This window comes from Polyodon spathula, chromosome 9, assembly GCF_017654505.1.
Source record: "Polyodon spathula isolate WHYD16114869_AA chromosome 9, ASM1765450v1, whole genome shotgun sequence".
Classification (NCBI taxonomy): Eukaryota; Metazoa; Chordata; class Actinopteri; order Acipenseriformes; family Polyodontidae; genus Polyodon; species Polyodon spathula.
In genome coordinates this window covers 24,840,520-24,855,625 of record NC_054542.1, presented here as the reverse complement: position 1 = coordinate 24,855,625, position 15,106 = coordinate 24,840,520, and the positions used below count along the sequence as shown (strand labels likewise).

The 15,106-nt window shown below is 35.5% G+C and overlaps 1 protein-coding gene, 1 non-coding gene and 1 pseudogene across 2 annotated transcripts; all 3 read left to right on the top strand.

The window, feature by feature from the left end:
• Positions 1 to 9,258: 9,258 nt before the first annotated feature.
• Positions 9,259 to 14,170, top strand: LOC121320543 (translationally-controlled tumor protein homolog). The gene is made up of 6 exons (XM_041258950.1): positions 9,259 to 9,365; positions 10,020 to 10,093; positions 10,415 to 10,602; positions 11,266 to 11,371; positions 11,569 to 11,685; positions 14,013 to 14,170. Exons 1-6 carry the CDS (start codon positions 9,338 to 9,340, stop codon positions 14,013 to 14,015), a joined length of 516 nt encoding a protein of 171 aa, XP_041114884.1. The 5' UTR covers positions 9,259 to 9,337; the 3' UTR covers positions 14,016 to 14,170.
• Positions 10,666 to 10,794, top strand: LOC121321378. Its single transcript, XR_005950931.1, has one exon. It is a non-coding gene; the product is annotated as a small nucleolar RNA SNORA31 (small nucleolar RNA).
• On the top strand, positions 11,425 to 11,495 carry LOC121321377 (annotated as a pseudogene).
• Positions 14,171 to 15,106: the final 936 nt, after the last annotated feature.

The window sequence follows — 15,106 nt, the reverse complement described above, 5'->3', positions numbered from 1 at the left end:
GAGTTTGTTATTTTGTGTTATCATTAATAAATACTGTGCGCCAGTGTGCCGTGTTCACTGCATCTGTCTGTCTCCATGTTTCCATTACAACCATCACCTGCCTGCCTACCTGCTTCAACTGCGGTAACGACCTGATCCATTACATATGTACTGTAGTGAATTTGTTTATTTAACCAAGAAATGTACCCATTGAGACGATGCCTGGAAAACAATAAAAAGAACAGACATATTTGTTAACGAAGACTGAATGGGAAGTATTGGAGGTTCCAAGCAATTCCCAAACACTCCATCTTCATGCTATGATGGAAACAGTGTTTAATGGATTCTGATTATGTATACTTCACATTTTCCATTGTTTCCCACTATATATTATTATTATTAGTCATAAAAAGTCAGTCATTGATTCCTACACCCTTAATTACAACTTGAATCAGTAATGTGGTAGAGTCGAAAGTGCATGAAATTTTGAATTTTCACAGAATGTATGAAAATTGTACATCCATTAAACTTTGGTGTCTTCAACAGAGAATTTTGACAGTCCACAAGCAACAATCAAATTATGGTATCTGACTTGCTAAGGTATGCCAATTTCATAGCACAGCAGCAGCCATTAAATGTTGGTACCATTAAAAAGAACATTATTAAAGTATTATATATTTTAGGCATCATATTTTATTTATTTATGGATAATAATAATAATAATAATAATAATAATAATAATAATAATAATAATAATTATTATTATTATTATTATTATTATTATTATTATTATTATTATTATTATTGCTATTGACATGTGCATGGTGTGAGCACCAATACTATTTGTCATGTTGTTGGTATTAGTTTGAAAATAAATAATGTTAATTGGATTACATCATTTTATTTTTGCTACCTGTATATCATTTTTTAGAATAACCACCAAGATTAACTGTTGGATTACATTTAATGCAGATACCAGATTTTGACAAAGTACCAAAAATCTAAGTTTATACATGTCACAGTCATGATTTTATATGGAACACCTGTAGCAAAGATGGGTGTTACACGGGTACAGCAAGCTACAGGTCACTCTGGAGTCCCTATCTCATATAGATCACCGTGTAACAAATTTTTATTTTTTTTTGTTCCTGGGTAGTAAGTGTTATTTCCTAATTGCTTATGCCTCAAAAGTATAGAAAATGGCTATTATTCCCCACAAACTTTGCTTTTGTGACCAGGACAGTGACATTTCAAAATATCACTATTTCCAATGGGAAAATGGGCAAATGTGTGTCTTTTCGTTCACATAAAGTCAGAAAAAAAAAAAACATATGAATCCAAATTAACATGTATTTATACTAAAGTAATACAAAAATGACTACAAAAGATTTAGAAGTGAGTAGTTTTTTGAGATTTAAGATTTGCCGTTTTCCCATTGGAAATAGTGATATTTTGAAATATCACTGTCCTGGTCACAAGATTGAGGTAGGGGGGAAACGGGAGGTGTACGGGAAAGAAAAGGAATTCAAAGTTACTGAAGAAGCTAAGAAAGAAATAATCGGACGGGTGAAAGAGGAGTTAAAAATGGAAAGTGTGGTATTTATGGACATGGCAGATTTTCTTGCATTCATGGTGGAAGTTGTAAATTGTGCATCTCAAACTACAAAGAGGACAGAGAATTAAAATAATAGTGAAGGCAGCTGAAAGACACTTGAAATTTAGCGGAATCAAACCAGAGTTTATACATGATGTGTTAAATGAGACGAATAACAATGATTAGGTTAATAATAATGGTGTTTTTAATTGTACAATGGAATGCGCATAGTTTAATTGCGCATGGTCAAGAGTTTAAAAAATACATTTACTCCTTTCCGAGAGAAACCAGATATAATTTGTGTGCAAGAAACATGGTTAAATAAACAATTGGATTTTAGAATTCCTGGGTATGTGAGTATTAGGAAGGAGAGGGAAGAAGGAAATGGAGTTGGAGTCTGTATATTAATAAAGGAAGGTATTAGGTATGTGCAAGGGGTAATACAATGTAAGCAATTGGATGGTATTATAGTAGATATTGTAGTAAATAAAGGGAAAATGAGGTTAGTAAATATACATAATCCATGCAAGACCACTGATTTAGAAGAATTAAAGATGTTTGTGAAAACGGAGCATAAATTACCGATTGTAGTATGCGGAGATCTAAACGGACATAATGAGATGTGAGGTAGTGATAAAAGGGATAGAAACAGCAGAATTATAGAAGAATGTATTGATGTGATTGATTTAGTGATAGTTAATAATGGGGAAGCAACGAGGATGGATGCGTATACAGGGATGATGAGCAATATTGATTTTGTTAAGTTCTCCAAGTATAGCAGCAAAGTGTGAATGGAAAGTGAATGTATTCATATGGGAGTGATCATTTTCCAATTGGAATTAGCATAGGAGGAATACATAGTGAGGACAGAAGAGAAAGCAGTGATAGATGGGATTTTTAAAAAAGCAAACTGGGAGCTGTACACATTTAAATGTGAGGAGGTTATTAATGAATCACTTGTTTCAGGTGATGTGAATGAGTTCTGTAAAAAGGTGACTGAAGCAATTATCAATGTGGCAAATGAGACAATCCCAATTAAGAAACTTAGGAATGGAGGGCGGTATCCTGTGCCATGATGAATAGGGCTCTGGTTAAAGTTAAAAATAGTAGAAACTTTGAAGACTTGATGGAGTATAAAAAAGGCGGCCATGGCGCAAAGAATAAGAAGGGGAAAAAAAATAAGTTGGAGAAAGTGGTGGAGTGAAATAAATGATAAAACTTCAATGGGAGATATGTGGAGAAAAGATGCATGAATGGATTAAAAAATGGAAATAATGAGATCTCAAAATTGAAAGGGGATAAATAATATATAGAGGATGATGAAAAGGCAAAGGTATTGGTGGAGGCGTTTGCAAAGGTTAGAAAATTGGGATGAGGATTTTAAAGGGAGAAAGATATTCTTGAAAATATAGAGGGGGTAGATAATACCGTGAATATGAAGTTTGGGATAGGAGAAATTAAAAGAGCTCTAAAATGAAGGAAGAATACTGCACCAGGGAAGGATTTAATTTGTTATGCGATAACAGCAAAATGTCAGATAAATGTTTGATGATATTATCACAATTATTTAACTTACTATGGAAGACGGCTAGTATCCCTAATAGTTGGCAGCATGCAGTAGTGATTCCTATAGGTAAACCAGGAAAGGATATATCAAATCCAAATTCATATACACCAATTTCTCTGACATCTAATTTCGGAAAGATAACGGAAAGAATGATACATTATACGGCATTATATTTCTTAGAAAACGAAAAATTGTTGGCAAAAATGCAAGGGGGGTTTAGAAGTAATAGATATACAATGGACCAGATCTTAAAGTTGGTGACAGAAATTCAAAAGGGGTTTGTTAATAAACAGTAAAGGGCAGCAGTGTTTCTAGACATCGAAAAGGCATATGGTACGGAACGGAGGAAAGGAGTCTTGGTTAAAATGTAAAATTTAGGAATAGGAAGGAAAATGTTTAGATGGTTTAAAAAAAAAATTAGGAAAAAAGGAAAATTGAGGTTAAAATTGGAAAATGTTTACCAGAAACAGTAGAAATTGAAAATAGAGTTCCTCAAGTTAGTGTTATGAGTCCGCTTATTTTTAATATTATGATAAATGACTTGCCAAAATGTGTTGAAGAGAAGGATATTTTAATGTGTGCAGATGACTGTGTGGTTTGGAGTGGAAATGAATTTAAAAAGTGGGATTAATGTGTTAGATGGGAAATTGGAGGAAATACATTTATAGGCAAAGAAATGGGGAGTTAAGTTCTCAAAATCAAAAACAGAAGGGGTTATTTTTGCTGGTAAGAAGAAAACTGAAGACGTTAGTATTGAGTTTGATGGGATGAGGTTAAAGGTAGTACCAGTGTTTAAATTCTTAGGGATGTTGCTGGATGAAAAGTTAAAATGGATTCAGCAGATAAAATAATTGTGAGGTGTAAAGAAAGGATGAACCTGTTGATTAGTGTATCGGACAATTCATGGGGAGCAAGTATGAAAACTGTTAATGATTGTACCTGTACCAAAATCTCACAGCGTACCACTTCTAATGTGACAACATACCACTTTCTAGCGCGTACCACATTGTGACATAAGTAGTTGTATTTAAATATAAATGCACAGAAATGATATCCTGCGAAGGAGTAAGTTACAAAAACAAAACAAACAAAAAAAAAACGGCAACTAACTGTGGTAACTCTAGCCTCATTGACTCCAATTGACAAATTCAGACTAATAAACGTCAAGAAATACAGAGTAACATTATTTAATCTAATTAATAAGGTACCTTACTGGTCCTTGTTTCTTTGCGCTCCTGGTTGCTTGAATGTGTGAGTTCTTTAACATCGCGCTGCGCTCAATGAACTCAAGCTATTTCCCGCCAGCGGAAAAAGGTCTCACTATTTATTATTTGAGATGTGTAAAGTAAATTACTAATAATTAATAATTATAGACGTGTTACATGCATTCTGAGCCCAAAAAAGGTCAAAGGTCAAATTTCAGGGTAATGCATTATTTAACAAGGCCAATATAATAACAAAACGTTTTTTTTTTTGTCTGAAAAAAATTACTGTACATTGAATTTTATTATGTAAACGTTAGCAAAGACATACCTCATTGGTTTTTGCATACAAGAAAAGAAATAGAATTTTTAGATACCACAGTAAAACTTGAAGAAGGTTCAATTGAGACTGACCTCTTCTGTAAACCTATTGACATGCACCAGTATTTACACATGTCCTCTGCACATCCAATACACACTAAAAGAGCAATCCCGAATATGCTCTAAAGAAAGTGACTATGTAAAACAAAGACGTATTAAAAACAAATCTTAAAAAATGAGGATACAAAGAAATAATTATAGAGACAGTTAAGAAAAGTGGATAAACTAAAAAGAGATGATCTACTAGATTATAAAAATAGAGATAAAAAGGTCAAGAGAGTCCCATTAGTAACGATGTACTCTAAACTTTTGCCAAATATTTCTAAGATAGTTTGGAAACACTTGCGGATTCTACATAATTCTGAAAAATTGAAAAAAGTATTTCTTAAAGCCCCAGTTGTAGCATTCAAAAGAGAAGCTAATTTAGGTGATATTCTAGTTCACAGTAAACATAAAATAATAATTGACAGAATAGGTTCTACAAATACTTGCACTAGTACATGTAAAGTTTGTAAATACATGGACAAAAGTAAAAAATATAATTAAACATAAGAACACCACATATCCACTAAATACTAATATCTACTGTAAAAATAGCAAGGTTGTTTATGGAATAGCCTGTGGAAAATGTGATGAAATAAATATGTTGGAGAGACTGGAACAACTTTATATTAAAGAATTCAGAACCACCTTTCATTAATTAAAAATAAAAAAAAATGAATGAACCAATAGTACAGCACTTCACCAGTCAAGGACATGACATAAATGATTTACAGTTTGTAGTATTAGAACAGCTCAAATTAGACAATGCGACATATAGAAGAATAAAAGAAAGTAAATGGATAAATAGACTGAACACAATTATGCCAGCGGGACTCAACAGAAAAGAATGAACTAATTAATTCCAATAAATATATAAAAGTTAAAAATAATTAAATAAACAAAATTAATTCAAAAGTTATGCATGCTGATGTGCTGGGGAGACCATATCAAGGCTGATCCTCAGAGCCAGCATTGCATGATAATATAAATATAAGTTTATATAAAATAATGTTAATTAGAATTAATATAGATTTAAAGATATACATAAAAGTGATGTCACATATAGAACACCATTACATCAAGTAAGAATAAATCATGGATTTGAATATAAACAATAACAATAACATCAAACACCTATAAATACCTCCAATGTTTTGATTCAAACACAGGCTCCCTTGAGAAAGATATGTACAACATATCGAAACGTTGGGCAGCTGGCTCTTTGAGCTAATATATATATATATATATATATATATATATATATATATATATATATATATATATATATGTGTGTGTGTGTGTGTGTGTGTGTGTGTGTGTGTGTGTGTGTGTGTGTGTATATATATATATATATATAGGTATACAGTACTGAGCAAAAGTTTGAGGCAGGTGTGAAAAAATGCTGTAAAGTAAGAATGCTTTCAAAAACAGACATGTTAATAGATTATATTTATCAATTAACAAAGTGCAAAGTGAGTGAACAGAAGAAAAATCTACATCAAATCTATATTTGGTGCGACCACCCTTTGCCTTCAAAACAGCATCAATTCTTCTAGGTACACTTGCACAAAGTCAGGGATTTTGTAGGCATATATAGTCAGGTGTATGATTAAACAATTATACCAAACAGGTGCTAATGATCATCAATTCAATATGTAGGTTGAAACACAATCATTAACTGAAACAGAAACAGCTGTGTAGGAGGAATAAAACTGGGTGAGGAACAGCCAAACTCAGCTAACAAGGTGAGGTTGCTGAAGACAGTTTACTGTCAAAAGTCATACACCATGGCAAGAATGAGCACAGCAACAAGACACAAGGTAGTTATACTGCATCAGCAAGGTCTCTCCCAGGCAGAAATTTCAAGGCAGACAGGGGTTTCCAGATGTGCTGTCCAAGCTCTTTTGAAGAAGCACAAAGAAACAGGCAACGTTGAGGACCGTAGACGCAGTGGTCGGCCAAGGAAACTTACTGCAGCAGATGAAAGACACATCATGCTTACTTTCCTTCGCAATCGGAAGATGTCCAGCAATGTCATCAGCTCAGAATTGGCAGAAAACAGTGGGACCCTGGTAAACCCATCTACTGTCCGGAGAAGTCTGGTCAGAAGTGGCCTTCATGGAAGACTTGCGGCCAAAAAGCCATACCTCCGACGTAGAAACAAGGCCAAGCGACTCAACTATGCACGAAAACACAGGAACTGGGGTGTAGAAAAATGGCTGCAGGTGCTCTGGACTGATGAGTCAAAATTTGAAATATTTGGCTGTAGCAGAAGGCAGTTTGTTCGCCGAAGGGCTGGAGAGCAGTACACGAATGAATGTCTGCAGGCAACAGTGAAGCATGGTGGAGGTTCCTTGCAAGTTTGGGGCTGCATTTCTGCAAATGGAGTTGGGGATTTGGTCAGAATTAATGGTCTCCTCAATGCTGAGAAGTACAGGCAGATACTTATCCATCATGCAATACCATCAGGGAGGCATCTGATTGGACCCAAATTTATTCTGTAGCATGACAACGACTCCAAACATACAGTGAAAGTCATTAAGAACTATCTTCAGTGTAAAGAAGAACAAGGAGTCCTGGAAGTGATGGTATGGCCCCCACAGAGCCCTGATCTCAACATCATCGAGTCTGTCTGGGATTACATGAAGAGAGAGAAGCAACTGAGGCTGCCTAAATCCACAGAAGAACTGTGGTTAGTTCTCCAAGATGTTTGGGCCAACCTACCTGCCGAGTTCCTTCAAAAACTGTGTGCAGGTGTACCTAGAAGAATTGATGCTGTTTTGAAGGCAAAGGGTGGTCACACCAAATATTGATTTGATGTAGATTTTTCTTCTGTTCACTCACTTTGCATTTTGTTAATTGATAAATATAAACAATTAACATGTCTTTTTTTGAAAGCATTCTTACTTTACAGCATTTTTTCACACCTGCCTAACACTTTTGCACAGTACTGTGTGATATATATATATATATATATATATATATATATATATATATATATATATATATATATATATATATATATATAAAAAAGCAGAAACACACACACACACACACACATATATATATATATATATATATATATATATATATATATATATATATATATATATATATATATATATATATATGTGTGTGTGTGTGTGTGTGTGTGTGTGTGTGTGTGTGTGTGTCTTTAGCCTTCTGTGGCATACCGAAAAAAAGTAATAGTACTCGTGAGTAAGGTTCAGTCAGCACACAGATTTTCAACAAGAAATTCGTTTTTAGGAATTGTGAAATGTTCTGTTTATCTGTGCCATATAGTTACTCTGTGTTTTTAGAATCATTTCTGACCACTTCACACTTGCACAGGCAGCACATTGCGTGTTGACATCGTAGTAGGATTTCTGAGAAGTGTTTGCTGTAGTGTTTTTTTGTTTTGTTTTGTTTTGTTTTTCATTGTCTTTTTTTTGCATACACGGGATATGATCGCTCCTTGTGGTCAGTTCAACTTCCTCTGCTGGTACATGTGTGATCGAGGACGTTTTTATAAACGGAATGAGGTTTAAAAAACATTTGTTAGCAAACTTTCCTTTTACTCTTGGTGCTGGCATCTTCACGCACGCTGTCAGAACTTACGTAAATCATACAAAACACGACGCAAACGTATACAAATTAGCAAAATGTTACCGAGTCGTCACACACACGTAACCTCTTTCGGTCTGCCTCATATTAACATAATATTGGTCTCAGGACAGGAGTCATTTATTCGCCAGCGTCTGTTTTTGTGGTGTTTAACAGTAACTCCCCTTTTAAAATGACCATGAACACTGTTAATGTGTTTTGGTTTCTGAATTAAAACAAGAGAAACTGGTAATTATGAAATAAATTCGTAAAGGAGACAAAAAGTCGATAGAAAACACGGAAACGAAAGCAAGAAGCACTAGAGTGTGTGTGTGTAACTTGTCTCGACACGTAGAGAGGGAGGATGTCTAGAGAAAATTGGAGGTAGTGTGTCTTTATTTGTTTAGTTAAAAAAAAAAATGCAACACAGATCTAAAGATCAGTGTATTAATTTTCCTGAAAAACACTGTACAGCCCTTGAACCTGCGGACGCCCGTGCTACACCGGTACATTGAGATTATGCACTACACCGCTGCTCCCAGGACCGAATTGTAGAACAAATGCATTGGGTTTGTGTAGCCAGGTGTACATTCTGTATTTACATAGTTGGATTTGTCACTTTTTTTTTGGTTGTATAGCTGTACCGTACTGCAATATAGCAGCACCACCACTAAAACGTTGCTACGTTTCGTTCTGATGTGCTGTATTACACTTGCAATGTAGTTTAACAATCACAGACGTTACTAACAAATTTCGAGGAGGCAGGCTTGATTCAGCATGACGCATTGATATCGTCAACTCCATCTGCATAAAACATAATCCAATACGCGTTCTGTGGAACACATAAAGTGGTGACGTATACTTGTGGTCCTATCTAAGCGGCAGAAAAGCGCACAGCAGCCCTTTTCTACTCAATCCCTCGTCTAGGATAGAGCTTGTGTCGTGAAACCGACAAACACATCTGCCAGAATGATCATTTACAAGGATATCATCAGCGGTAAGTACGCGCTTTTTTGGGAACAAATATTATGTAATTTTAGAATCTGATACACTCTTTCTGTCAAGGGACGACTTTTTTGGTTTAATTGTGATTTTTTTTATTTTTTTTTTATTTTTTTTTGTGTGTGTGTGTGTGTGCCGAGGCCTAGCTAGGCCGTAGATTGGCTATAGTCTATCTCTCTATTGTATGTTTGTGTTCGGTTTGGATCGACCAATGTGTTTGTTGGTAGCTGCTGGTCGAGGAGTGTTAAGAGATTTTTACGAGCTCGTTTGTTATAATTTTAGCTTTGTATCGTGTACTAAAAGTTCATTGAGCAGGTTATGTAATGTAACACACCTCAATCCAGGCCGAAGTTACGGGTGGTGGCTGTAGTCCTACTTCTACTTCCTAGTAAAGTACTAGTCTGGGCTATACTGTAGCGTCATACGTCATATGTATATATATTTAGAGTATGATCTGCGTGGAAATGGTATGTAACCAAACGTTCTACCGAAACCAGGCAAGCCGGGTGTAGATATGTGCTAATGTAGGAACTGGAGTTGTGAAATAGACTTTTGGGGTTGTGTAACTGCATCTTTTTTACCGACTGTATTATTTATTTAGTTGGTTTTTGTCCTAGGGCTTTAATTGTCCCCATTTCTTTTCCTGCAGGAGATGAGATGTTCTCTGACATCTACAAAATCACAGAATCCGCCAACGGCCTCTGCTATGAAGTAGAGGGAAAGGTAGGGATTTTTTTTTTTAAATTTGACAATTTTATTCAAGTTACAGCATATAAAGGACCGAAGCGCTTGTACCCTAAGAAAAAAAAAATACTGCAGGGCGGAGATTTATATCTGTTTCTACGTCATTGTTACAAAGAATGTAGTGAGTCGTCATCACTTCGGTTGTCATGTAAACTTTTTTAGGATTCATATAGATGGAGGGGGACCTGTTAATAAGATTGAGACGCTGCAGCATTTTGACTATAGAAGCTAGTCCAGCAGTCTGCTGCTTTTGCAACAGTTCAGGTTGCTTGGATGTTATGCCACCTCCTTGGGTTTCAGATTGTCAGCAGAACACTTGGGGACATTGATGATTCTCTTATCGGTGGCAATGCCTCAGCAGAGCTTCAGGAAGAGGGAACAGAATCTTCAACAGTCAGTGGAGTAGACATCGTTTTAAACCACAAGCTGTCAGAAACGGGCTTCACCAAGGAATCGTTCAAACAGTATATCAAAGACTACATGAAGGCGTAAGTGTCTTTCTTGACGGTCACAGTGAGTCTGGGAAAGTTGGAAGCATTAAAGTTTCCTTCCTGCATCTCTTGACAAACCTGGAGCAGAGTGAAGTGGCTTTGGGGTTTATATAATGATGCTAGATCAATTTCCCTGCGCTTTCTTTGTGCTTTCATGTAACAGTTCAGATTGAATAAGGGAAGACATCCCCAGTAAAAATGAGGTTGAGTAAATAAACAATCATTTTGGTGCAAAATAACTTCTGAGTGCGTGGCCGCACCAGTATTACCAGTATATAGTTTTTTATTACGAGTTGCTCATGAACTATAAAGGAAGGAACAATGTCATAATAGGAGTGGCTCAAACTGCTGGTTACTGAATCACTTAAATAATATACTTAATTGATGGTAGTTTGGAAACCCAGAACTGGGTGCAAGGAGAGTCTGAGTTTCCAACCCTGTACAGTATATCTGGAAAACTGCCCCTCCACGTTTTGACTTTGCAAAGACAACTGACATAAGTGAAGTATTGGAATCCTGAAATATGAATTTTATTATTTCTATTGCTGCCTTAACATAGGTGGTACATGGTAACAATTCAGATTAAATTTAATATGTTCTAAAGTAATTGAATTGACAGATGTGGCAGGGATGTTTTTGACAAATTTAATCTTTTGACAGAATCAAAGCAAAACTGGAAGAGACTGCACCAGACAGAGTAAAACCATTTATGACTGGCGCTTCAGAACAAGTTAAAACTATTCTTGGAAACTTAAAGAATTATCAGGTAAGAAAAACACGAATTAATGTCCCTTCACTTATCGTGCAAATGCTGAAAAGTTGCTGTGATGAATAACTTAGGACACCTTTGGAGGATTAAATCCTGTGAAAATAACTAATATCTGAGCATCTTGCTGTAGTCTAAATGTAGTCGTCAGACTCCTAGCCACGTAAAACCCTGAAGGTATTTTGTTTGGTCTTCAGTTTTACACGGGCGAATCGATGAACCCAGAAGGAATGGTAGGCTTCCTAGACTACCGTGAAGATGGGGTCACTCCATACATTCTGTTCTTCAAGGATGGCCTGGAACTTGAGAAATGTGTAAGTGAAAACATTTATTCATTCTTTAACCAAGGATAAACCCATTGAGACAAGGGTGTCCTGGCAAGATGACCAGAAACACATCGGATATGGCTCAGGACAAGATGTTCCTGGCAAGATATGTACCACATAAAAAGTCAATTCTTTCACCATCATCAGTTAACCTCTCCCTAACAAGTGTAAGTAAACACAGTGTGTATATATATATATATATATATATATATATATATATATATATATATATATATATATATATATATATATATATAATTATATAATATAATATATATCCTATAGCTTTCTGGGTTCAGAAACATTTACACTTAGTTCTTGGAACTTGCTCAAAATAAATCTACTTAGTCCTTTTTCTATGTTTAGCTGATACATTTTAGGTTGTATCTATTGCACATTTCATATCCCTGAACACTAGTCTAGACTATTCCATGTCATAGGGGCACAAACTAAATGCTGACTGGCCAAAGCACTTCAACCCTTTGCGGTCCATTATTCAGCATTTGTTGGGTCCAATTTATTTTCACACACACCATTTTATCAAATGACTAGAGACCAGTGCTTTATGTCTTTGACTGGAAAGGGAAAATTCTAATGTGGGACCTGTTCTGACATAGGGCAGCAAAGGGTTAAGTGTAAGACCTAGATTGTAAACTGTATTTGAGTATTTACCTGTAGCATCAAGCTTAGTTAACCTGGTAACGGTCCTATAATAATTCACAAAGTACCCAGTGCAATTGCCGCTTTTTTTTTTTTTTTTTTTTTTTTTTTTAAATAAGACTAACTTGTGGTGGTGAGTTTGAGGGAGGTAATATAATACAAATCTGGCTGCTTATTTCATTAGGCGATCAAGGTTTGCTTAGAGGCATGTAAAAAGAAGTATCGCCATATCAATGATTTTGATTAATTTGTTTCAAGCCTTTTACATGTAGGTCCAAATAGCAGAATTTAATTGTACAATTATTGTACAGTGTTTAAGGGAGTTTCTTAATTGCATTTGTGCCACAGTATCAAGTAGTATACGCAGATTATAGTGTTAAGTGACAATAGGCTCTATTCAGATTCTGGCACACGCCATTAATATATAGTTTTCTAAAATAGGCAACATACATCCACTGATAGACCTGAAGCAAAATGCAGTGGCTGCTTGGTTTGCAGAGCGATGGAAGATCAAATTACTCTCTCAATCTGCTTTTTTTGTGGCAGATTGAATTGGGGAAGACAGTATAAAAAGCCTTTTGTTCATATTTTGGCTGGAATGTTGTCCTGTGACTTGTAATCCCTGGTACCATAAACTTGATTCCCAGTGATTCATATTTTCCTAAATTCTGGGAATAAGAGGCTTTCCTAGCACTCTATTTACCCTAACTGAATCTAATTTTAGTATGACAAATATATAATATGTTTATTACAATGTCGCATATCTGACCCCCTGTGGACTGGGGTATAGGTGGATATGATGTGCGAGTCAGATTAAGAACATCAATAGAGAATTTAATTTACACATGCATAAATAGGTTGGTGAACAACAACAAAAAAACTGCTTTAAGCACGGGGAAATGATTTGCTTTAAAAGTAAGTAAACAAGATCAGTTGGGCTACAATAGGGTTGCTATGCGGTTTACTAGAAGCCATCCATGCAAAGCTTTTTAAAATAAATAAATACCAAACAGTAAATGTACAGTAACTTCCAACTGATGGTTTCTGTCTTCACTGTAGAAGTCCCTGGTTCTGCTTTCTTAATATCTCTGTCATGGTACTTTGTGATTTCTTGATGTTGCCAACAGCCGATACTAAGCTTGGTTTAAATGTTTCGGCTGTTTAAACAAACTTTCGGTAAGCATTGCGTGTATGAAGCTTGCTTGGTTTAATTCAAATGCATTAAAAAGCTACAACACACTGACAATATCTGCAAGTGTGTGCTCCATCAGATAAACACATTGCACAAGAGTAAAATACAAATCTTTCTCAAATGGTGTGTTGAAATTTCAGTGCTGACTGACACACACACACACACAGCCCACCTCAAAGGGAAATGCACCAAAAGGCTGATTTCTATAACGCTTACTTTGTTTCGATTGCAGATGCTGCACTTGCTGTCAATACCATTGCTCTCGTAGACTAATTATTTAGCAAGGTGGCTAATTGATCAGGGTGGTAATGTGACGTTCCAATGTCTGGTGTAGTGTGTTTTTTTTTTTTTTTTTTTTTTTTAAGGAAATCCTTATACTTTTATGTAGTGTAGTACAGTGTTGGATAGTTTTGCATTTGGCACAACTGTTAAATTGAATATGTGTTGTCTGTTTTGATTTCAGTAATGGTGCAGGACTTCCACTCTTGTTCCTTTCATCATAACGGGCTGCTTATCAAGAATTTGGCACAAAAATGGACTGGTATCTTGAGCTCTTTTGGAATGGAGGAATTGTTTTAAATTGTGTTTTGTGGTGTTGTAATAAAACGCATTTGACCCACATTACATGCTTTTTGGCCTGAATTGCAGTTGGAGATTCTCTTTGGAAACATGCTGGAGTGAAGACTACATTCTGAGCTACTTGACATCAATAAAAGTCCTGGGTTTGATCGTGAGATTCACACATATCTGCTATTGCATCCTATGCTGTATGAACTTAAACTTTTTAAGAAAGCAACTTTCTGGTCTTGTCTGCTTAAGGAAAGAGAGGCATGGGGCTACTCTGGGTTATCAACATATCAAGTTTTGACCTGATTTTATTTAAGAATTTCCCAGCGTTTCACACATTGTAAAGAAATAGAATAAACCACTGGGCACAACAAAATATCCCATCATTATTGTCTTGGTATTGCTTTAAAATGAATGAATTGTTTGGGGTGTTTAAAGACAAACTTGAATCCATAGACATTAAGAGCAGGTTTCAGTTTCTTAAAATACACATGAATTGGCTGATCTGCATACTGGGTTTTATGCTTTGGCTATCAAATCTGCACTTTGATGCAGATTTTACTAAATGTTAAAAGGGCAATAAATTTAAATCTGTAGTAAGGTGGAGTGTATCTCTTTATTTCTATAACCTAGAATTTACAGGGATGGGGGGGGGGGGGGGGTCAATGACTTAGACTTGTTTTTCTTAACTGTACACTACTGTCATGTTAAACATGCAGTTCATTGTGCTACAGGAGTTAAAACTTCCTGGAGCAATTTATGACGCAAACCATTTATAGCAGCTATTATGTACTAGTTAAATTTTCTACACATAGTACATGTCAGAGACAAATCATAACCTGGTGTATAAGGAGATACCTGTCTGCTTGTATGTACATATAGATAAAAGCACTCTTTATTGTGCACTTACTGTAATCTGAAGTTCAGTGCTAAAAAAGGGTGTGTGGAAATGCTGATAAATTCATAAATATAAGCCATCTTTGTGTACCC

Coding starts and splice junctions, on each gene's coding strand:
- LOC121320543 (XM_041258950.1), top strand. CDS start 9,338: ATGATCATTTACAAGGATATCATCAGCG. Junction 9,366..10,019: donor TTACAAGGATATCATCAGCG/GTAAGTACGCGC, acceptor CTTTTCCTGCAG/GAGATGAGATGTTCTCTGAC. Junction 10,094..10,414: donor GCTATGAAGTAGAGGGAAAG/GTAGGGATTTTT, acceptor CTTGGGTTTCAG/ATTGTCAGCAGAACACTTGG.